This window comes from Echiichthys vipera, assembly GCF_963691815.1.
Source record: "Echiichthys vipera genome assembly, chromosome: X".
NCBI lineage: Eukaryota > Metazoa > Chordata > Actinopteri > Perciformes > Trachinidae > Echiichthys > Echiichthys vipera.
The window spans coordinates 24,795,721-24,821,565 of NC_139825.1; the positions used below are offsets into that span (position 1 = coordinate 24,795,721).

Genomic DNA, 25,845 nt, shown 5'->3' on the forward strand with positions numbered 1-25,845 from the left:
ACTCTTGAGTTTTATTTTGACGGTTGAGATAGCAGAGGATTCTTTGGCTCATGTCTGCTTTTTATGTCACTTTGGCTTTTGCATTACACTTAATGTGCCAGCTATCTTCCAGAACAGCTAGACCTTTAATCACCTGTCACAGTTGGTGTCTGCAGTAACTTCAAAAATGCTGATAATGTAGTTCTGGTTCTGGATACAATGATGGAATGTATAATTACTGTATGGGGATGGTATTAATCATATTTATCAGATGTTACAGTGTTGTGAACCGCTATAAAGGAAGGAGGTTGAGGAGTTTGACAGCTAAAATGATAAAATCTGTAGACAGCATGTGCAAAAAAAAAATCCTGAGATTTGTTTTTTAAAATCTGTAATTAATTCTACAGTTATCAGTAAAGCTGTAAACATGATCTTTTTCAGCAAAAGAAGAAGTGCACTTTGTTTACTTGCTTTTTTTTTTTTTAACATGTTTTGTGGACAAGAAAACCTTGATAGCTCAAAATATAATATCTGGGAGCATTTTTAGTCATTAACCAACATACAGATTCTGTGACTTGATCAATTATGTGTGGAGATAAGTTGGTCCAGATGTGGGAGCACCTCTCCTGTAACAACCTGATCTGTTCCACAGCTGTTTACATTCACTGACTGATTGAAAAATCCATGTGCTATCAGAAAAAAAGACTCTGCTACACATTTTGATCCTTTTATAATATTCTATAAAGTTTTTTACAATTATTATTCTTGTTTTTTCCTGTGCATGTTCAAGTTACCCAGTTATCCTTGTATGTTATGGTATTTCAATAACAACTCTGTTGAAGACCTACAGTAGTACATTCATATTTTTTCATATTAAAAAAAACATCCAAACCAATCTCAGACTGAATGTATAATTGGAAATTTATTAAAATAATAACTAATAAATCAGTTTAGATTAACTAGACTGTGAAATGTGTCTACTTTCTATTTATACCACTGCATTTCTTGCAATTGTGGTAATGACTAATTCTGTTCTGCCCTTTTACTCATGATCCCAATTAGTTATTGAATCAGCAGTTATAAATTGTTTGCCACATTCAAAAAACAATCACTCACACATCACAATGATGTCATGATTTAATGATTTATGATTTAATCCAAACCTAGACAAACTTCATCAGTCGTGAATTTTGTGATCAATTATTAATTTGATTCTTTGGTTTTGCACTATTATTGTATTATTGTTGTAACCCATGTGGTCTGGTGATATGTGCGTTAATGCAAAAGGCCACATTATTACATTTGCGTAAAGTTAAATTAATTAACTTATCACCTGACCAAATATCATAATTTTCCTGAACTTTCTTAATGTTCTTTCAGTGTAACTACAAAAAAGTGAAGGAACACAAATAGATTATTTTTTCGGTGTGCTTGCTTGCCTGTTTCTTGCCTCCGCCTCTTCGTTCACGACATAACTGACAAGGTCAAATAAATGCACCTTTAATTTGGTTAAGTGTAACTGAAGACTCACTCAAACATCACCCTTGATGTCCCCCGCGGTGACCCCAAATGCCTTTTTTCATTCTTGCAAACTGCACTGATATATTGAGTATCTGTTCCTTCAGATCTCCTCTGAGAGGTGGATGTTAGACTATGATGAGAAAAGGATTTCAAACGCACGGAGGCCGTCTCTGCAATTATTTTCACGTTTTATAATTCTTGAGTAAAAAATATTCACTGTTCTTCATCGTATATTGCCTCATTAGTCTTTGAAGCCTACTGATGCCCACCGAGTGCATTATGGTTGTTTTTTTTTACCTTCATGGTTCACTTCTAATTTAGTCATCTTATGTAGCCCGGTCAATAAAGGAATCTGACAAAAAAAAAATCCTTTGAAAGTACAGCTACTCCTGAATACAAAATCACACACAGGAGAGATAAAGGGCGAATTGTTACAACTGATGATTCACTTTCATAAACTTTCCTTCATCAAACTGAAAGTTTCCACTATTTGTCTCGATAAGGCTTCTTTAGGCATGTTTAATCTTCTCAGTAACACTTTATCAATACAAATAGATGATTTCACTTGTTGAAGGGTACGGTCACGGCAGCAATAAAATACTCTGTCCTTGGTTGAGCTGTTGTTTAGTTACACATTTCCTACTGGTGTTACAGTTTGTAGTTTTGGCAGCATAAGCTCCTTTAGACTTAGAAACAGCCAGTGACCGAAATTGACTGCCCTAATTTCCCCCACTTTGGTTGTAGATCCATGCAATGTCTTATTGTTGTACATCTTAAAATGAAACCCGGCATCCAACACGGCACAGAAAATAAAAATGTTAGACTGAGCCTCTCTCTAGGTATTTGTGAATCCAAGAAATTATGAAACTATGAGCTGAATTTATAAACCATATCCATTTCTGGTTGCTTGTTATACCCGGTTTATGTGGTTGGGATTCTGTGTCTTTTTTGTTAAATGCTCACAATTGGCATCGTTCAGTAAACTGAGTGTGCTCTCTTTTTCTCACAGTCGATTTCAGCTGTATGTTGAACTCTCTCCCTTTTACCTCAACCAAGCCCTTAGGTCATAGAGCTGCCAGGACGCATGTAAAGAGATCTGTAGGACACAGAGACAGTGGAACGAAGTGATGCTGGAGGAAGGGACAAAGTCTGTCGGGTTTGTTTTGTGCAAAGGAGTTCTGCTTCTGCAGTTTACAGTAGATAGGACAGAAGTATGCTCATGTTAGTACCATGGAATTGCCTTGCCTCATTCTGAATGCTCTCCACATTTAGAGTTACATCAATGTGCAAAATCCATATTGAATTAGTCTATACTGGTGTGAACAGGATTTTCTTAGTAATCGAAAAAGGTTTGAGGCACAATGCTTCTTGCTTATCTGAGAAAAGAGGACAAAGGCTTCCCGGGCCAGCAGCATGTCTATAAGGATGGCCTAACAGACAATTTCCATCTGTCTGTTAGGCCATCGGTTCACCAATTTGTTCTGCATAGAGATATCTGTGTCATTCTGTCAAAATTGAGATTAATTAAATAAATAAAGAAAATAAATGTATTCTAAATCTTGTTTATCTTCCATGTGTGCCAAATGTAGTGTATATATAAATGATTATCTTGACAAAAGTAATTTCAGTCACATTCAAAAGCTTAGACAGAGGTGCTGCATGGGTGCTTCAGCAATGGACAATATGAGAAATATAATGTGTTTTTTAAAGATCGAAGCATGTAAACCTATTGTAGTTGACACGAAAAATACAAATATGACCCTGAAAACTAGCATGTGATTTTATGAACTTTATCTCACAATCAGAATCGAAGTTTGGAGTTTGCAATGAAAATAACTTCCCCCCGGATTATTAAAGTATTTCTGATTCTGATTTCAATAGCACTTTTCAGACAATGCATAAAAACAAGGGTTTAAACTGCACACACTACAAGTTACAGAAATAAAAGCTTAAAAAAAGATTATTTTGAGAAGGTTTTAAAAAAATTGCAGGGGTTTCTCTACATCAGAAATCATTAACCAATTGCCTACTTTTTGCAGGGTTCGTACAGGTGCTGAAAATCCTTGAAAATACTTGAATTATAGTGTGGTGTTCTCAAGGTTTGAAAAGTATTTGGATTTTGAAAAAAAGTGCTTGAAACTGCTTGAAATATATGTTATATGGGATCGCATATGTAATATAACACAGGTCGTAAACAAGCCGCCAGCTGTGGCAGATTAGCTACCATTTAAATTCAGAGATAAAACCAAAATTGAGCATGTCAGTTACGTCACTAATATTCTCTTGATAGTGCACACAACTACATAAAAATATCAGTTGTACCAGGAGGTTGGGGTGTAAGGCGTTTCTTAGATGTTTGAAGCACTCCGAGATCTCAGAGTCTATGATTTTAAAGATGTCAGAGACCATCCTACAGGATGTGTTACCTGCTAATGCAATAGAATAAAAAATATCCATCATTAGCTGGTCATCAGTTGACTGATTACTGACTTTGACAATTTTGGCCTTTCCCCACATTGCACAAGCCCTCAGCTCATCAGTTGTCAAACCCGGACTTGTCATAGTCCCCACTGCTACAATGCCTGTGTCTCCACCATCTGGACTGTTATCAGCATATTGAAAGTGACAGCAAGAATGTTGCTCAAAAATGTTATCCGATGCTCCTGCATTCACTGAAGGGATTGTGCAGCGTACACATGGCTTTGGTCTCACTCCCCACTGCTCCAACTGCAACAGCTATTATGATTTGTCTCAGTGCTGCAGATACTGTGCCTAATATCTGCCAGCTATGTTATGTTGTCACTCATATACATATGGACTGATCTGTGTAGACTTGCAAGTGCTTGTGTGCCAATTCTGGGAGGTCTGCCAGGCGGTATACAGCATGGATGCTTTCTCTCAGAGGGACAAAACGGAAATGACAAGGCAATTGCCATTCTGTCAGCATTGCCATGGTAGCACAGGCACGGATGTTTATCCCAAGGTTAATGGGATGACGCTTGGAACTGAAAGTGTCAGATTGAGAAAAACATGTGCCTGTTTTACTTAAAACAAGAGTGGTGTCACATGACACAGAAGTGAACCCAGAACAGGTTGGATTAACAAACAGCATAGGATCACTTGCCTTACTTCTAGAATAGATCATAAACTGCTAAATGGAGGCAATATTGCATTTTTCAAAATATTGTAGATGTGATGTTTTGTCATTAAAGAGATACCCATTTGAATCCAGGTCTGTGTCATGGCAGTGTGGGCATTGTGTTCTGTGGGGACCTCCGCCACGAGACAGGCCAAACACAGTTCATCTGAACAAAGTGCCCACATTGCCATGACACAGACCTGGATTAAAATGGATGAAGTATTTCTTTTAACCTGTGCTGCCATTGATCAAAACACCTTTCAGTGTGCAAAATATTACTGAAACAGATCAGTATGTGAGAACTATGAATTTTGTAAAAGCAGGGATTTAAAGTAGGCTTATAGGCATTTTAGCACCCACCGTGGTGAGAATATTTCTGTATGTTTTCTACTGATATGTATAACAGGTTTGGCTGTCACTTTTGCAGAATTTCTGATGTGACTGTAAAACTGATACATAAAGTAAACAGTTGTTGTCTATACACACTGCAAATGCAACGTGACTGTGAATCATTTAAGATCACTGGACAACTCAAATCACCTGGTGTATAAATAATCATCTGATTCTTGTGAAGCAAGATGCTTTTTTTTTTGAAAGAAAACCAAATAAAAGCATAACTATATAATGCAATGCACCATATGAACACAACAAGCTTTATACTTTGAAAATAAAATTACACCTGTTTTCACAGTCTCAATAAATGTTGAATATAACACGCTTCACAGAGGTAGGATTTGGTGCTGGCTGACTTATTGAGGTAATTCACATCCAGAGTTTCCACAGTTACAGATACATTCTACTAAATATTGTTTTATTCCTGGAAGGTGAGCTGTAACAGTGTAACTCGCTCATCTTTGCCCATCATAAGTATATTAAACAATTAGCATACCGCTTGAATTACCTGATAGCACCTATAAAGATTTTTATTAGAATAATGGCTGTGGGGCCCAGTGTGTATAAGCCGTTAAGTCATATGCTGAATGCAGTTAAAAACGCAGTGTGTAATGTCAGATAAATCAATCTACAACATTTTAAAACATGCACTTATTTTTTATTTGTTCACCTCAGCCATATACAGTAGAGTGGCATAGCTGCAGTGGAAAAGGTTTAACCACTGGGATTATAGTCATTTTGATGGATGGCAATGAGACAGATTAATCGACTCTGTGCAACCCTCACTTATCTGATTTTAGCACTGCTCCTCCCTTTCTCTTCTTGAAAAGGGGAATTATCTCTCTAGCAGCAAATGGGATGTAATGGAAAAATTTGCAAAATATAACTATTCTCTAGTTACACTTTGAATGCAAGTGGCTGTCAACACTTTTAGTGAATTCAGTACACTTTTTTACACTATGTACTTATAAAATAAACTATTGACATTTGTTTGTGGTCTATTTCTTTTGTAACTTATTTTATTTTCATTGGCATTTCATTTCCACACAGCTAACCAATGGAATTTGTTGTTATTTTAGAGATATGTCTCACATTTTATGAAGCTCTGTATCGGTAATATCTCAAAGGGTTTGTGTAGTGGAGAAAGAAGACAAGCATGAAAATGTGGGTCGAAACTGCCCACCGGAGAACCTGAATAGTTCTTAGTGTTTTTTATTGTTGGTAGCCCACATAGCACACTTTGTTGGGTAGGGGAGTGGTAAATGTTTAAAGCAACTGGAGGCATTGTACTTCAGACAACTCTGCCAAAAAGAATATATATTTCTGCAAACACAAATGGAAGTAAGTCATAACCAATTTCACAACTGCCTCAAGTGTGTACAACTTCGACTATACGGCTAACCCTACACAGTCTGAGCTCTGATGTTTGTCCTAGAAACATTCAGAAACATGCACTGAAAATTAATTCAATTGTGTGAGTATGCAAGTCGACTATTACAGCTTGTCTCACAAGCGCTGTCATTGATTAATGTATATTACAGCCTGAGAGATTTTTGAGGCTGATACTGATTTTGGAGTTTACAAAATGACACAGCCCAAAAGTATTGTTTTAGACAAAAATAGAAATCCATAAACAGCAATCTTGATGGGGATCCCCTAGATTGTTTAAGTTGTTTTATTATAATCATTATTATTGACTAAGATACTACCACTTGGTGGACAAACTATATAATAGTGACAATGTTTCTATAGTACCCCAGATCTACTTTAGCATTTCTGTCCTATGAAATAGTGCCAAAAATAATTAATAGATATCAATATTCTGGTATGGTATAGCGTAGTAAACGAGCAACAAAAAAGCCAATTGAGTCAATTGGGTTTTAACTCTAAGATAAATGGTAAATCATTGTGTGTTTAGTATTGAATGTTTCACATTAAATAGACGCAAAGCAAAATGATAATCACACTGCATTCCTCTTTCTGGCTAATATCTGCATTTCTTTAGCTTGCTAGATGTCCGACTTGTTCCTTCAGCTCTCCCATATTGATTGTGTTGTCGATTCTCAGTGAGACTGGCCTTGGTAGCAAGGCTTTTACATTACAGCGAGTAATTTGCTTCAGTGTTGATGTAAAAGATATTGCTTCACAGAGCTTTACATTTAATCAAATTATTGTTAAACGGAGCTAATTGAGTTTAATTGAGCTTTTGTCAACTTCAGGGTTGATGGCAAAGCTATGCCTATTACTTAAGCAAGCACAAATGGAATGGGAGATAGTGTATAAATAATTATTTGTTGGTGGTTGTTATTTGTTGGCATAGCAGAAGATTTTGTACACAGAACACGTTTTATTTGAATACGGTATACATGCCCTCCATTTTATATAAATACCTTCAGTGTATTTATGAAAGACAAGCAGCTTTCTCTTGCCTTATTATAATAATAGTATTGCATTCATAATGTGCTTTGTTACATTGTATGAAATATTGGGAGTTTTACTGGTGCAGACATATTGGTAAGTCTAAAGACATGACCGACAAATTTAATACTGATAATGCAGTAGTAGAAATGCAGCTCAAACCAATTTCAACATTTACATACAGTCCAGACATCACCACCCCATAATAATCTTGCAGTTGGTACAGTATTTAGAGGACGGTCGATCTTAATTTAAGCCACTGCACAAATATGAGACATTTCCATTGGCTTAATTGTGTTTAGTGCACTCTTTTCCCAACCCAGTGACATATTCATTGGATAGTTGAATGAAATGATTCCGGTTTATGTGTCTGTGCATACCATGATGCATGTTTATGATTATGCACTGGCTGACATGGTAAAACAGTGACTATTTTAATATAACCCTGAATGGCTCTCTCTTTTCGAGGGACTCAAGCACAGTGTCTTTGGCTGCAAGGTGTTTATACGATACAAGACATAAAGCCCTCCTTGATCCAGGGTGTTTTAGTAAAGAGGGGTTCTCATATCTTTTTTTTATGAGCCAGTAGCAAAGTTGCCCTGTGTCTGTAGGGAATGGGATCATGAATATTGTGTTAACCCAGAAAAGTAAAAATCCATGCATGCTTCCTTGTTCCCCTGATCCCTCAGCTTTTGTTGTTGCGCTGGCCCATTGTACCCAAGAAGAGATCAAGGGGACCCCTGTCGGTTATGGATTAGTCCTTTGTAGAAGCGCCACTGTAGGGGATAGAGGATTTAAAAGAGCAGACAGTGGATGGGGATTCTACAGGAAGTTCGTTTGCAGCACGCACTGCACATTAATTTTTAAAGTGAAGTATTTTCTTTTGAATAGCCTATTTGGTGTAATGTCTTTTTTGTGTTTTTTAAACCTGTCTGAGGCATAGACCTACATTAACTATTCATTAATTAATTCTGGGCTCATCTAAAGTGTGTGTAGGACTGTAGAATCTACTTCATTAAGATATTTATATCATATATTGACAATTAATGCTAGATTTGCCTGTAGCCAGATGATGAATTTTCATTGTATTTACATGTTTTCCCAGCGGTTGGAGGGGGTTTAGAGGGCACTGCAGCTGAATGCATATAAAATAATCTTTGTCTTCTCTCTCTCAATTTCCGTTAAGGGCATATTGAAACCTGGCCACTGCTGTGGCAGTATTATTCTCAGAGTGTTTCTACTTTTGTGTGTCTCATAGCTAGAATCCTTAGACAAAAGGGGATTCTGTTGGCCACTCTACATTTTTCATAAGCTCTTGTTTCTTCTATTTCTGCAGGAAGCCATGGACCTCGAGGCTGGGAGGCCTTATACCCAGAATGCGCTGCGAAGAACCAGTCACCTGTGGACATTGCAGATGAACAAGCTTTGGTTTCAGAAGAGTACCAGGAGCTGGTATTTGACAAGTTTGATACTGAGTCCTCCAACCAGACCACCATGAAAAACACAGGGAAGACAGGTTGGTATCACATAATTTGTTACCAGAATAGATTTGCCCCTAAACTATGTTAAAGTGGAAACAGATTGGACCCCTAGCATTTTAAAATGGTATTGTTGGTTCTGCTTCTCAAAGACAGCCGGGTATGGATCATTTTCTGTTTTCCTCAGAGCTAACTTTACCAACAGCACATTACAGAGCTACGTTATAAGGTTTATCCCTCATGCATGCACAGTCGTGAAGATCTCTTTCACGTCCTTGTGTTCTGCCTCTCTTACGTCAATGCTAACTATGTAAGAGCAGTGTAACCTTAGTTATTCTCCCAACAATCATTTTCTTCATCCAATGTTGGTGAAACAAGGGGCCTGATTCTTAGAGGGCTACACCTATACTTACTACGATGCAAGTGTGTGTGTGTGTGTGTGTGTGTGTGTGTGTGTGTGTGTGTGTGTGTGTGTGTGTGTGTGTGTGTGTGTGTGTGTGTGTGTGTGTGTGTGTGTGTGTGTGTGTGTGTGTGTGTGTGTGTGTGTGTGTGTGTGTGTGTGTGTGTGTGTGTGTGTGTGTGTGTGTGTGTGTGTGTGTGTGTGTGTGTGTGTGGCCTTGAAAACTACAGTCTGAAATTTGAATAAAAGTTAGTGTGTGTGTGTTTGTTTGTGTGTGTGTGTGTGCGCTCAGTCTTTCATGATTTTTGTGAATAAAAATGGTTTTAGTAATTCCTTTGACTGCCACCTTTCTCTCTCCATCCTCTTCGTATCAGCCTGAATGCCTTGTTTTCACAAATATTCCAAAGCTTACTTGATTAACTGCTACTTCAAACCATTGCAGCTATTCTTTTTTTCTTTGATGAGCTAATCTGTGGACCATTGGTGTGAAAACCTTGACCTTAATTGATCTCTTCCGCTTCTGGCACTGTTTCTCTCAGAGAGTAGTTTCATCTTTTGCGTTTGATCATAATGAGAGTTGTTAGCCTCCATGACAACCAAGACCGCTGGGACAGCCGAGCAATGCTGCAGGCTGCTTATTTACAATGATGGAAATAACACGGCTGGCTGTAATTTTGGGCACAAACATTACAGAGGGAATTTTATATGGCTGAGCACTGTGAAAATCAGGAAAATGGAACAATGTTACTTCAAAAGATTATAATGCATAGTACCCTATTTAGAAGAGGTCAACATCATATTTAGTAAACACCTCAGTATGGTGAAGTTGATTTTAAGATAAGTCTGCCCTAAATAATGGTTCTCTTTCATAATATTTCGTTCGACCTCGCTGCAGCCCTCAGAAGCATTTATCTCATTACGCCAATCCTGATCGGCTGGTGAAAGGTTTCCGTCCGCCGCAGATAGTCCCAGCTACCTTAAATAGCTCATGCGGACGGGACCGCCTTCATTCAAACACGGAGCATATCTCGCGTCCAGGGCTAGCTAGCTTAACTGTCCACAGACAGATCTTATTTAGCTTCTGTCGCCGGGCGCTGCTAGCTTTGGATATTTTTCTGCTTAGTCGGTAACACCAGATCGAACTCGGTGCTTTCCTGCCCCTCCACGGCCTGGTCAGCACTGCTATCGACGTCTCACCACGGCTGTCTGAGCGCCGAGCATTAGCGCACCAGCTAATCTCCTGGTTTTTCACGGTTAGCACACCAGCTAACTGCCTCGGCTCCCTGCCTGCACACCAGCTCGCACGGAATGGAGGCTAAACCCCCTCACACCAGAGGGCACAGAGGGCGCGCTCACACTATCCTCCCGGACCGAGACCCGGACTTTAGGGTACTTGTCCCCCCTCCCTCTCCCCCCCGCGCCCCAGCCCCGTTTGTACTCACACTACCAGGGCCTCGGCCAATACTTCTTGCTGTCCATACGCCTTCAAGCCGTAACACGTCACACGCATTGATCGCGTGTGTGTGGCTTTGTTTACAAATCTTTCCATAGACCTCGGAGTTTTTGTGCGTCTTGTCGACTGTTTTTGAATATTTTCATCCGACCAAATCTGCAGTAAACACTCCACCTCCGCATCACACCAACATGAACCTTTCACCGCCATTGTTGTTGTTGTTAAATGTCCGCGCATGGTCCGTCCTTCTATTTACATGTCCGAACAGGCGGACATAACGCTACTGCCGTAGGGCTCGTGCTCGTGCGCGTACACGTGCGCACGCTCGTGCTCGTACATGTGCAAACGGCTCCGCTAAAGCCCACCTATTTCAAGCGGGCCGTGGAGGGCCAGCTGGCCCCAGTTGAGCGCGGAGCGGGTGCGCTCACACTACTTAAAGGTACTAGACTTTAACTGAAAAACCGGTTTTGGCCGCGGCCAAAAGGATAGTGTGATCACGCTCAGAGACTCTGGAGCAAGACTCTGGAGCAAGACTCTGGAGCAAGGCATGGATCCACACCAGGTCTGCTCATGCTGTCTGGGGCTGGAACACGCCCAGGCGGCCATCTATGTCCCCGGCTCGTGTCCACACTGTGCTGTGTTCACCAAGAAGAGTCTCCGCAGACAACTAGCCCACCATCGACGGTGGAGCAGAGGTGGGGATCGCTGCGGTGGTGGCACCGGAAGCTAGCGCCAGCTGGGGTTCCCAGCTGGAGCTAGCAGCGGGTCCCCCGCTGGAGAAAGACGTCCTGGATTTGGACTATGGGGAAGATGGCGATGGCGCCTTGGAACTCCTCATCAGAGGATGAAGAAGAGGACGACATCTTCATCACTCCGGCCCGGGCTGCAAAGCCTGCGGCCTCCGTCGCCTCTCGGGATGAAGACGAGAGTAGCACACCAGCCTCTCCCTCTCCCAGCTCTGACATGCTCGACGTGTGAAAACGCGCTGCTGCCCGGCTGGGCATCCCCTGGCCTGCTGTCGTAGCTGAGACCACACGGTCACGCTACGAGGGGAAGAAGTTGCCCTTGGCCAAGAGCACGACGAAGCAACTTCTCCCCGTCTTCCCAGAGCTGCTGGAGGAGGTGGCGCGCTCATGGAGAGACCGCCCCTACAGCAGCCGGAGCACGATTCCCAGGGCCTCGTCCCTTGACTGTGAGGGACTCGTTGCAGCGCACCTTCACCCCCAGCTGTCAGCAGTGTCCTCCCGGAGCCCCAGCCTGCCGTCCAAGTCTGACCGTTTTCAGTCAGCCCTGACTGAGAAGGCGTACAAGGCGGCGGCGCTCTCGGCCAGACCGCTCAACGTCCTCTCGCTGCACACGGCTTACCAGGCTGAGTTATGCGAAAATTTTGTGCTAACTCAGGACCCAAACGCATGGGAGGAGATACCGGTCATCACCGACCTGTGTCTCCGTGTCCAACGCTGCGCGGTCCAGGCCACAGGAAGAGCGGTTCTGCAGGAAAGAGCTCAGCCTCGCCAACCTGTCAGACAGGGACAAGGACGACGTCCTGGACATGCCCATTGTCCCGGAGGAGATTTTTGGCCTTCGCGTTAGCATTGATGCAACGACGGTGTGAAGCCAAAAAGGAGGATGAAGCCCTCAAGCTCTGCCTCCCTCGAAAGCCCCCGGCTCCTTCCCCGCCTGCGCAGCGTAAAACCTTTGCGCAGGCTGCTTCCCAGGTTTCGCAGTTCAAAATGAGACCGAAACTATCGAAGCCCCAGCCGGTCCCACCCACCGTGTCCGGTCGGCCCGGCTGGTTTAATAAGCCCTCAACCCCAGCTACAGCTCCGCCGGCACAGACCGCGCAAGCTGCCGGCAACCAGGCGAGAAAAAAGAAGAGAACGGCCTGACGCGCCCCTCTCTCGACCGGTGTTGCAGTTGGAAGTTCCCCGTTCTCCATCTCCACCTGTTTGGCTTCTGAGCGTACATCTAGGGGCCCCCCACGCCCCTATCTCCCAGCTGCCAGGGACCGTTGCCACGGACCGTTCCAGAGCAGACTGGGAGAGACGGACATTTGACGGCGGAAGGTTCAGCGGTTGCCCCTCTTTCATGTCCACAAGCACGCACACACACACACACACACACACACACACACACACACACAAAGTTTTCAAAGAAAAAAATGCGTCCTGCTGTCGCATCCAGGCCGAGAGCCGAGGGCGCAGCTAATAAAAACCAAAGCTTTCAAAATAAACAGCGTGGTGGCGGCATCCGCTGTCTCCCCCCGGAGAAATGCCACGGCTTTCCCCGGGGCGTGACGGCAAGGTCCCCGCCGCTGTGCTCTCCTCCCGGGCCAAGGTGCACAGCACCGCCAGGGGGTCATGTCAGTATTTCACCAGGAGAGGGCGCCACCGCACCGGGGTTGGGCTCTCATAGTGGAGGAGCTGCGTGTGTCACCTCTCTGCCGCAGGTGGGACAGATGGGCTGCGCTCGCAGCTCCACCCTGGGTGCTGAGGATGATTTTGAGGGGGTACAGGCTGCAGTTTGCAGCTGTTTTCCCCTACAATTTGCAGGCATAATACACTCCCAGGCTCAGGGAGAGTCAGCTCGTGTTTTACAGGAGGAAATCCTCTCACTGTTAAACAAAGGAGCAATCTGTGTCGTTCCTCCCGCACAGTGTCAGAGCGGATCTACGTGCTCTGAACAAATATCTCAGGAAATACAAGTTCAGGATGCTTACACACGCATCCCTGCTGCGCCTGGTGCGACAGCACGATTGGTTCACTTCTGCCGATCTGAAAGACGCGTATTTCCACATTCCAATCTATCCTCCCCACAGAAATTATCTGAGGTTCGCTTTCCGGGGGACTTGCTACGAGTACCGAGTGCTCCCATTTGGTCTGTCTTTAAGCCCGAGGGTGTTCGTATGGTGCACGGAAGCAGCCGTGGCCCCGCTGAGACGGCAGGGCATCCGCTTGGCCACATATCTGGACGATTGGCTGCTTTTGGCACAATCGAAGCAGGGGGCCAAAGTGCACAAGCGTATTCTCACACAACACCTATTCGATCTGGGTTTTGTGGTAAATGTGGAAAAGAGCATGCTGTGCCCGACACAGGAAATAATCTTTCTGGGATTATCCCTGGAATCGGTGACTTTCACAGCGCGCCTCTCAGCGGAACGAGTGAAAGCTTTCAGGGCATGTCTGTTCAATTCAGATTATGTCTTCGATTACTCGGACTGATGGCATCCGCCATTCTCGTAGTCCGTCTCAGTCGCCTCCACATGAGAGAATTTCAGCTCTGGGTGGCCTCATGCGGGCTGGATCCCGTGCATCATGGCGCACGGAGAGTGTTGGTCACACCGGGGTTTGCCAGAGCACTGCGCCACTGGCGAGCCCCGTCCTTACTGACCCGTGGGGTATCCATGGGCCCAGTCCTGTCCAGGAAGGTGGTCACTACGGACGCCAGCCTGACAGGGTGGGGCGGAATCCACGAGGGCCAATCGGTGTGAGACCGCTGGAGGCCCACACTCCAGCGGTCTCACATAAATTTTCTCGAACTTTCAGCAGTGTTTCTGTCTCTCAATCGCTTCCTTCCGTCCCTTATGGTCATAATGTCCTGGTGAGGATGGACAATACGACGCCGGTGGCGTATATCAACCGTCAAGGGGGGTTACGCTCTCGTCAGTTGCACATGCTGGCGGAGACTGATCCTGTGGAGCTGTGGTCGTCTCCTCTCCCTAAGAGCGACGCACATCCCGGGAGCTCTGAACACGGGGGCGGACCTGTTGTCCAGGGGAGCGCCAGTATACGGGGAGTGGACTCTGCATCCGGAGATTCTGGAAGAGATCTGAGCCCGTTATGGGCAGGCCGCGGTGGACTTGGTAACATCGAGAGGAAACGCGCAGTGCGTGCTGTTTTACTCTTTGCGCAGCATGGACGCTCCCCTCGGTGCAGACGCACTAGCGTTCCCTCCCCTGGCCTTAATACCCCCCACTTTTTCGAGAGTAAGGGACCTAGGCCACACGCTGATTCTGGTGGCTCCGCATTGGCCTGCGATGCATTGGCTGGCGAGATTTATCGGTTACTGTGCGCGCAGCCCTGGCAGCTCCCGCTGAGCAGGGACCTGCTATCACAGGGGGGAGGGATGGTCTTCCACCCACATCCAGAACGCCTGGTGCTGTGGGTTTGGCCCCTGAGTGGCTCAATCTGTCAGCTGTGGGACTCCCACAGCGTGTGATTTCCCCTATACAAAGTGCTAGAGCCTCCTCCACTCGGTCTCTGTATGACTGTAAGTGGAGGGTGTTTGAGGGGTGGTGTCACAGAAACGGTCACATTCCTTTTCAGTGTCCAGTGGGAGTGATATTGTCATTCTTGCAGGACCTGATGACAAACGAAAAGTCTTCTCCATGGTTAAAGTGTGCCTGGCGGCTATCGCCGCCTGTCACGTGGGGTTCGGCAGGCAAACAGCGAGCCAGCACCCGCTGGTTTGCCGTTTTATGAAGGGAGCGTGCAGGCTTCTCCCAGTGTCCAGACCATTGGTACCACCATGGGATCTGACTGTGGTTCTGGAGGGGCTTAAGGGCCCCCCGTTTGAACCAATGAAGGGTGCAGACTTGAAACACATGTCTCTCAAGACGGTGTTGTTACTGGCTCTGGCTTCGCCTAAATGGGTTAGAGACATCCATGCGCTTTCGGTGCATCCGTCATGCACTCAGCTTTTCCCAGGGGATGTGAGGATCATTTTGAAGCCCAACCCGGCTTTTGTACCTAAGGTGGTGGGCTCATGTTCTCCTATTGACCTTGTGGCTTTTGCTGCCTCACCAGGAGGGCAGCGGTTGCATGCGTTATGTCCGGTCCTTGCAGTGCGCACTTACATGGACAGGACTAAGGTTTTCAGGAGGAGCGATCAGCTGTTTGTCTCCTGGGCTAATCCTCATGAAGGGAAACCTATCACAAAGCAGCGCCTGTCCCACTGGGTTGTTGAGGCAATTGCTTTGGCCTATAGAGTCAGGCTCTGCAGCCACCTGCGGGCCTGCGGGCGCACTCGACTCGGGGCTTGGCCGCATCCTGGGCCTTATTCAGGGGAGTTTCTGTTAAGAACATTTGTGCTGCAACGAGCTGGTCCTCGCCTCTCACTTTTGTCTGTTTCTATATGCTGGACATCTACACGCCGTGCGTGGCACGCGCGGTGTTGCTGTCCTGATTGAAACAGAGTTCCTTTTCCTGTGGGTTGGTGGACGCTAGATAAGCCTGTCTGGCAATACGGGAGCAACCATTTCCCAGAGTGAGACATCAAGCGAAATGTTATGAAAGAGAACTTTAGGTCACTTACCCTGGTTCTCTGAGTAATATGAGTGAGATGTCTCACCAGACAACCCTTCTTGCTTGGGCGAGTGAGAAGAGGTGCTTATTTTGAATGAAGGTGGTCCCGTCCGCATGAGCTATTTAAGGTAGCTGGGACTATCTGTGGCGGGCGGACACCTTTCACCAGCCAATCAGGATTGGTGTAATGAGATAAATTCTTCTGAGGGCTGCAGCGAGGCGTTCATCCCATAGTGAGACATCTCACTCACATTACTCAGAGAACTGGGGTTATGTAAATAACCTAAAGTTGTATTAAACTATAGTTTTCTGTTACTGCTTCCATTTTGGAATAGCCATGACATAAGCTGGCAGGTAGACTGTACTGTCCTTTCAAACATTACAATTTTGATTGAATAGTTAAATAACAGCTAAAATATTATGCCTATTTATTCAGTGAATAGATGGATAGATTTGTCAATAATGTTACAGATTGTTGGCTCTATTGTGCATTTACATATATAAACCAAACTTGAGAATAAAAGAGTAAACTTTTTTAACATTTATTTCCAGTGCTCCGTTTGATCGTCTTGAAATATGGATGAATGTGTTCATGGACTACTTAGTGTTAGTTATTGTTCCTTGCAGATATTTGTCCTTCATATTTTGGACAATAGTTCCAAAGTTTTGAATGTGATGTGTTGTTCCCTCTCAAATGAATCTTTGGCCTTCAGAGTCTCCTTATTTCCGCATCCTTGATAAGTCTTGCCAAATCCAAATCCTTTTTTTTTTTCAAGCATCCTCCTTTGACAATCTTTGTTGTAGAAGTGTACTGAAATTTTTTAAGACGACGTAAAACATGAATGAGTGCATCCAAGCTCATTGTTGTCACTGTGTAGTTGTCACAGCGCTGTGGTCCTCAGGAGCTGAGCAGAGACACGTCAGGGACACTTGACTCATCTATTACCGGACTTCTGTCAGCTATGCTTTATTTTGTATCATGAATATTCAACTATGCCGTATTTCCTCTCAGCTCAGCTGCAATGTTTCACACATCATTTACCTCTTTGTCCATTCATATACACTATATTGCCCTGAGAGTAGGACAATTTTTTTTTCTGGCCTTCTTAGTCATTAGTTCACATGGACTGCTACAACACAGTGATGCAAGGGGATGGTGTAGTCCCAAGTGTTTAGTCTTACACGTAAAACCTTCAGTCACATGTGCACCGGAGTATGACCATTTTACATGTATATGTGAGCCGTAAACATTGCTCAGGCCAATGTGATTTAGTTGGCTATAGTGACATTTTATTTCCTCACTGTTGATTTAAACCTGCATGGTGTATACAACTTTCACATAATACGTTGGTTGATATAGTGGAGTTGCTTATTTATTTATACATTCACCATTTGCAGAGCAACTTTATCATTCGTTCGGAGTCATGCTACTGGCCACCTGATGAAGTCCAAGATTTACTCTGCTTTTTGGTCTCCACCAACTCCTGAGGGAAATATCTGCTTCTTTAGCTGCTAAATGCTGCACTGTAATATGTCTACCAGCTATTCTCTAACTTTATCATCCTGCTGTTTGATTCTGAGCAGATAGTGTGCAATTAGTTATTTTGCCTTACAAGAAGAGCGAGAATGAACCAAAACAGTTAAGTTATGAACTGGACTTCTAAGGGGAATTGAAGATTCAGGTGATAATTAATTTGTAGGTTTATCAACGAGTGACCCCTTTTATATGTTCTTATTGTTTAAAATTTTATTTATTTATTTTTAGGTTTATTTATATTAGGTACTATGTGCATCTCCAAAAAGAGAAGCAAGCTTTGTACCAGATTTTGAGCTACTTTCACAGTCCCTGATCCATGTGCATACATAATAAACACACACACACACACACACACACACACACACACACACACACACACACACACACTCTTGCTTAAACGTCATTTCATGCAAAGAAAAAGGTGATGAAGTGGGTAGACACTTTCTGGGCGTCACACTAGATGGGTTCTTCGTTGGCTATGAAGTCCGATGCGGGACTTGCGAACACGGTTGCAAATGCCACAGGGGAAGTTTCCATCTTGAGCTGGATGCTGATGGCGTCGAGCGCGCTTTTCATCTGCTTTGCGTTATATCTGATGTATAGATCCTGATGCCTTTTTCACAAGAAGTTCGTGATTTGTGATGGTCAATGGCAAGGGTGTCAAGGGCCAGGGGTTGGAGATTGCATTCTTGAGAGATGTTTTCAGGTGATCTTTATACCGCTTGCGCTGACCTCCTGCAGACTTGCAACCGGCAGAGAGCTCTCCGTATAGTACTTTACGCAGAAGTCTATCCTCTGGCATTCTGGCAACATGTCCCAGCCAGCGTAGTTGTATTTGGAGTAGGGTGACTTCGAGAGGCTCTATGTTTGCTCGCCTGCGTATTTCTGTGTACGGCACTTTGTCAGACCACTTAAGCCCCAGGATGCACTGTAAACAGCTTGTGTGAAAAGCCTCTAGTTTTGATATATGTCCTCTGTTGGGGACCCAAGATTCAGAACCGTACAGCAGGATAGACAGACAAACGGCTTTGTATACAGCTACTTTGGTACGAAGTTAGAGCTCTTTATTGAAGAAGACCCTGTTGGAGAGTCTGCCAAAAGAGGCGGAAGCAAGACCAATGCATCTCTGTACTCGGAACTCACCCAAGGTAGTTGAAGTGGGTCACGTTTTTGAGTGGTTGGTTATTTACACTGAATGTGACAGGCTCACGTGGTGGGTCTCTCATTGAGAGCACCTCAGTTTTATTGGTGTTAATAACAAGGCCTGCACGACTATAGGTGTCAGCAATGGTGTTAATAGTCTGCTGTAGGACTTCTGGTGAACAGTCAACATATGCTGCATCGTCAGCATACTGCAGGTCAAGGATGGTTTCTTCAGACACTTTGGTCTTTGCTTGAAGATGGCGTAGATTAAAAAGGTTGCCATCCAAGCGGTACAAGATGGGAATACCACAGTCTGAAGGCAGCAAGTGGCTGGCGCTTTTCATAAGACTAGCAAGGAAGATGTTGAAGATGACTGGAGCAATGACACAGCCTTGTCAGACAACTGTATCCACTGTGAACGGTTCAGATTTACCTCCTGCGCTGATGACACGAGCCTTTGCCCCATTGTGGAGGGCAGCTAGGACTGACAGGAAGGTGGGTGGACATCCAAATTTTTGCAAGATGTTCCAAAGTAGTGGTCTATTAACCGAGTCAAATGCTTTGGTTAGATCTACAAAGATCATGTAGAGGGGTCTGTATTGCTCTCTACATTTTTCTTGAAGCTGTCTGGCGAGACATGAGCATGTCGGTTGTACTGCGCTCTTTCCTGAATCCACATCAAGTTTCAGGCAATATTTTGTCGGCAGCATACTTAGTATTTGTATTAGTATAATAGTATTTGAAGGAGCATAACTCTGGCAGGCACCTTTCCAGCGCTGGACAGGAGTGAGATCCCACAACTGTTGCCACAGATGGCGATATCTCCTTTCTTTTTATGCACATTTGTTATATCAGCATCTTTCCACTGTTGTGGCGCACACTTAGTTTTCCAGATGGCTGTTATGATGTTGTGGACGCAGTTGAGAACTGCATCACCGCCATATTTCAGGATTTCAGCAGGAATACCAGTGGGACCATTTGCCTTATTGTTCTTAAGTCCATCCAGTGACTTCTGAACTTCAGCGATTGTTGGTGGAGTGTCAAGTTCGCTGATGAGAGGTGAGCTGGGCAGATCATCAAGCAGGCTTGGGTCAGTGTCACTTACCCTGTTCAACAGTTTGCGGTAGTGTTCCGCCAACCGATTAAGAATCTGAGTCTTCTCCGTGAACAGGGTCAGTCCGTCCACAGTCCTGACTGGGTGGAAAGCATTTCTGGATGGTCCAACATGCAGTTTTCAGGGCGGAGTAAAGCGGTTGTTGGTTCCCAGTGTCTGCAAAACTTTGGATCTCTTGGGCTAACTTGGACCACCATTGGTTCTTCAAGTTCCTCATTTCACGTTGGGTTTTTAGCGGAGTGCAGCTAGCTTTGCATGTGCTGCAGGGGATGGATTACTTAGGGTTACAGCAAGGGCCTTGTTTTTCTCTCTCAGCAGGTTGTGGATCTCAACAGCCTGCTCATCAAACCAGTCTCTGTTTTTCTTCGTATGAGTACCGAGAACCCTGCGTGATGTTGTTAGGATAGTGGTACAGGCGTCCTGCCATGCTCTACTGAGATCTTCAGTCTTTATCAGTCCAGTAGTTGTTGTGGTGAGCTCTCTTTCAAGTTCATCCTGCAGCACTGTTCGAAAGTTTGGGTCTTGAAGCAGCTGGATGTTTACAAGGGCAGGTGGTGCACAACGGTGAGCTTGTGGTCGTATATTTAGTTGGAGCTTGGTTCTGGCTAGCCGGTGGTCTGTCCATCCATCAGCTCCTCGCATTACGCGAGTTATGATGACATCCTTCACGTTGCGCTGGCGAGTGATGGTGTAATCTAGCAGGTGCCATTGCTTGGATCTGGGTTGCATCCAGGTTATTTTTTGCATTTCCCGAAGCTGGAACATGGTGTTGGTTAGTGCCAACGCATGTTCAGAGCATAGGCTGAGAAGTCGGAGGCCGTTTGCGTAGCACTTACCAGTGCCGTGACGACCTAAGACCATTTCCCATAGGTGGTGATCAGTGCCAACTCGGGCGTTGAAGTCACCCAAGAGGATACGTTTTCTTCTTGGGGTATGAATTACAAAGTGCTGTGAAGTAGTGCATAGAACTGGTCCTTAGTGGCTTCGTCCGTGGGTACGGTTGGGGCATAAGCGTTGATGAGTGAAAGGTAGCGGTTGTTTGTCAGTGGGATGCGCCATTTCATGAGTCTCTCATTAATGCCGGTAGGGCTTATGGGGATGCGATTCACAAGAGATGTTCTGACATCAAAAGCCACACCATGAATGCGTGGTCTATCTTCTGGTAGCCCCTTCCAGAAGAAGGTGTAGCCCGCTAAGTGCTCTGTGAGAGACCCTTCACCAGAGAATCTTGACTCAGTGAGGGCTGCAATGTCAATATTATACCTCATTAGTTGCAATAAGGGCTGTTCGTCTCTGAGGACGGAGATTGGAGTCGCTATCTAGCAGTGTTCTAAGGTGGCTACGGTAAGTTTTCTTAGGAATACTTTTTTGTGCATTGTTTCGACCACACACACACACAGGAACAATGCTTATTTAAAAATAATGCATATCTTGCAGTTATGCAAGTTTTGATTATAGCTGCTTTAAATTACAATATATATTTAACATTTTATTGAAGACACAAGAGTTTGACGTAATTGTTATTTCTGTATGCATTGGCACAGTTTTCCGTCATCCATATTGTCTGGTCTCATGCAGCCACTAGGGGGCTGTGAAGTCCAAATGTTCAAAACCCCCCCACAGCGGGGCTTTAACATCCTTCATGCTTTTTAAAAGTCAATGTTGTAATTAAGAACTGAGTGAATAGATCTTAAAAGTTCATCGAGATTGATTTCACAGTGTTCCCTTGTGCCTTGACCCGCTTTCGAGATCGAGCTGATTGGCCGCCATTCAAGCAGTGTTCCTCAACAAACCATTTCTCAGTAAACTTTCAAACAACTCTCGACCAAATTCACGAGGAATCGGAAGGCCCCAGAGACATTTGCATTGATCAAGGATTTACTTTCTCTCTCTCTCACACACACACACACACACACACACACACACACACACACACACACACACACACACACACACACACACACACACACACACACACACACACACACACACACACACACACACACACACACACCCCTTCTCTCACTGGCTGTGATTCAAGGTCTTTTTGGCTTAGCTTCTAATTCCAACTCTGCTGTTGGAGGGTTCAAACACACCCAGGGCCGCATTTCTAATGAAACTCCCAGGACCAGCTAGCATCCCCTTTTCTTGACTTTCCTTGTGTTGCAGACAGGATTACACTACTTCAACAACAGCAGAATCAGGGATTTACGGTCTTACCATCCCTGTAAATATGTATGTGTTTGCAAAAGCGGTATTCATGATCATGTGATGGTTAGTTATTTCCTATGCAGACTGATTTTCACTTTGACCTGATGCTCTCAGTCTTTGTTATCTCCATCTAGTTTTTTTTTTCCCACCATACTGTGGGCCATCAGCTTAAGCAGCACTGGCACGTTAATACTGCTGGCAGATTCTTTCTTGCCTCACGACAGGGGCTCAGCTCAGCCCTCATCACACAAGGTTCTCCTCTCTTTAGATCTCCTTGTCTCTCTCTTAGTTTTCTTTGGATCACACATTCGTCTCAATTCTTCTGCTAGTAATCACTGTATGGTGGTCCGTCTCACCTTGATTTCATCCGTTCCCTCTGCATAGCTTGTTCATCATGTCATCCATGTTTACTGACAGTCTGTGTTTGCGTGTACATTTGCTCATCCTCTTGATTTGCTTGTTGTGATAGGATTAAAAGTGGGCTGTGCTTATCCAGAGAGGATACGGGGGCTCTCTAATTTGGCTAACTATGTCAAATGTAAATGTGGTGAAAGGTTATAGACACATTAACATGTAACCTCAGTAGGACAGCTGAAGGATGATGATATGCCTTGCCATGATGGTGTTCGAGGTGCCTCGGAAAACAGTAGAACTAACTCAGCTTACGCTCACCCTTACATGACACTCAGTACATGTACAGTATACATATTAACTTCAAGGAAAAAAGACAGGCTGAAGTTTTAAGGGGAATCCAAATTGCAGTTGTTATGTAAAAACCTCACAACAACAGTAATGCCTGTGTTTTAACCTCAGAAGGAGGATTACATGATCCGCTACGAATTTTGAAAATACTATGACACTTAGGGCGGACTCACACTGTCCTCCCGGACCGAGACCCGGACTTTAGGGTACTTGTCCCCCCTCCCTCTCCCCCCCGCGCCCCAGCCCCGTTTGTACTCACACTACCTGGGCCTCGGCCAATGCTTCTTGCTGTCCATATGTCATCACGCCGTAACACGTCACACGCATTGATCGCGTGTGTGTGGCTTTGTTTACAAATTTTTCCATAGACCTCAGAGTTTTTGTGCGTCTTGTCGACTGTTTTTGAATATTTTCATCCGACCAAATCTGCAGTAAACACTCCACCTCCGCACCACACCAATGTGAACCTTTCACCACCATTGTTGTTGTTGTTAAATGTCCGCGCATGGTCCGTCCTTCTATTTACATGTCCGAACAGGCGGACATAACGCTACTGCCGTAGGGCTCGTGCTCATGCGCGTACACGTGCACACGCTCGTGCTCGTACATGTGCAAACGGCTCCGCTAAAGCCCACCTATTTCAAGCGGGCCGTGGAGGGCCAGCTGGCCCCAGTTGAGCGCGGAGCGGGTGCGCTCACACTACTTAAAGGTACTAGACTTTAGCTGAAAAAACGGTTTTGGCCGCGGCCAAAAGGATAGTGTGATCACGCTCTTAAAAACTCTCTAAGGGCGCGCTCACACTATCCTCCCGGACCGAGACCCGGACTTTAGGGTACATGTCCCCCCTCCCTCTCCCCCCCGCGCCCCAGCCCCGTTTGTACTCACACTACCTGGGCCTCGGCCAATGCTTCTTGCTGTCCATACGCCTTCAAGCCGTAACACGTCACACGCATTGATCGCGTGTGTGTGGCTTTGTTTACAAATCTTTCCATAGACCTCGGAGTTTTTGTGCGTCTTGTCGACTGTTTTTGAATATTTTCATCCGACCAAATCTGCAGTAAACACTCCACCTCCGCATCACACCAACATGAACCTTTCACCGCCATTGTTGTTATTGTTAAATGTCCGCGCATGGTCCGTCCTTCTATTTACATGTCCGAACAGGCGGACATAACGCTACTGCCGTAGGGCTCGTGCTCGTGCGCGTACACGTGCGCACGCTCGTGCTCGTACATGTGCAAACGGCTCCGCTAAAGCCCACCTATTTCAAGCGGGCCGTGGAGGGCCAGCTGGCCCCAGTTGAGCGCGGAGCGGGTGCGCTCACACTACTTAAAGGTACTAGACTTTAGCTGAAAAACCGGTTTTGGCCGCGGCCAAAAGGATAGTGTGATCACGCCCTAAGAAGCCACTGCAGGATTTCAAAAGTGCACGGCAGTCCAGCTAGTAAAATGATACATTTCTCCTCTGAGGTGAGAGCTTTTGAAGTTACTGGACCTTTTTTTGACAGATGGCAACACCAAGCAAAGCTGTGGTGTCGTCCCCTCTTTGATTATGGTGTTTTGATATGGTCAGCTCTCTTAAGGCAAACTCCAATTTCTGGCAAAAGCGGTGATTTATTTTTAAGCTTATTGAGTTTAATTGTTGGCTTATATCTGCAAAGTTCAGTTTTGCAGAAAGATTTCATGCAGTTGAAAGGTTTTTATACTGCTTAACTTGCTGCAGCTCAGGCTTTTGATAGGTAAGGGAATATTGTATGCTATGTAAAGACATATGCGACAATCGACAGACAGCATTGCACATAATAAAGGTTTATTGCATTTTTGGGATCCAGTGCCTGAACTTATATACTTATATTTACACTTACATAAAATAACACTTGTAAAATATTTTGCTATTTATTTTTAAAGCCATACCTTTGTGTGTATGCCAATTACACTCACTTATTGTAAATACTATTACAACGTATTCATGGGAAATTCATTTCCAGAACTAATAGTTGCACAGCATTAAAAAAAAAAATCCTGCTTTAAACACCTACATAACAAGATCTTCTTGACCACAATGTCAAATCTTCAGCAGTGAAGAAACTGGTAATAACCTTGCATGAGAGGAACTTTTAAAATGTTTGCTATTTTATAGGTGAAGCAACAGTTACAGTCTTGCAAAAAGCCAGCAGGTGTAGGAAGATCACAAAGCAGACAATTACCAATATGTTTTCCTAGCCAACCATGGAGAAACTTTAAGAAAGAGAGCTCCTTTGTCTGATGCTGTTCACCACAGCTTCCCACAGTCAACCGATGGGATGCCAAGGCCGCTAGAAGAGGCTGGTGTGTAGTTTGTCTTAAGGACACCTCAGTGGCACCATTGTAAATGTGCCCACCCACCACTGATTTTCTATGATGCGATAATGATTACCCACATAGAGCGTCCCAAAGAAACAAGCCATGCAAGGCTGAGGGTTGACGGGTAGCAAAATGTCCCTCTTGCTGATTCTCTGTCCCTCCTGAGTCCAGACCATTTTATCCCTTTAAATAGCCTCTAATCAATCACATGAATGAGCCCCAACTTAAATATATATATATTTATTTGCCCTATAATAATTTGAAAAGAAAACCAAGTCCATCTTCTAGGCACCTTATTTAACATCCAATTTGTTCAAGAAAAGTTCAAGAGGAATGTGGAGTTTGCACAGTTCACTTATGCATTAAACCCCTAAACACCTCAGAGCTAGTCTATCTTTGACTAGTTGTCAGTTCATATTGACGATGTCACAGAGAGAGATAATGGCTGATAAACAAATTAATCAGTGTTTGAAGCAGGCTGAAATTGCACTGTGTCATTTTATCAAAGAAAACAGATTGATATTTTGAGATAAAGTGCATCATCTCAGGGCCAGATTCTTATAGAATGAACACCACAGGAAATAAACGTGTTATTTTTAGATACCTCGTTACTGTTGATGTCAGAGTTGTCATAACAAAAGAAACAGATGAGAATGTAGATAATGAGATATAAGTTGTGATTTATCAGATTTAGGGCGTAAAATCTGTTTGC

At 44.3% G+C, this 25,845-nt stretch overlaps 1 protein-coding gene across 1 annotated transcript in view; it reads left to right on the plus strand.

Annotated features, from left to right (window-relative positions):
- Nucleotides 1-25,845, plus strand: part of ca16b (carbonic anhydrase XVI b) — a 113,517-nt gene that overhangs the window by 45,774 nt on the left and 41,898 nt on the right. The window contains exon 3 of the mRNA XM_083939953.1: nt 8,787-8,966. Coding sequence (XP_083796079.1) covers nt 8,787-8,966 — 180 coding nt within the window. The remainder of the gene's footprint in view (nt 1-8,786; nt 8,967-25,845) is intronic.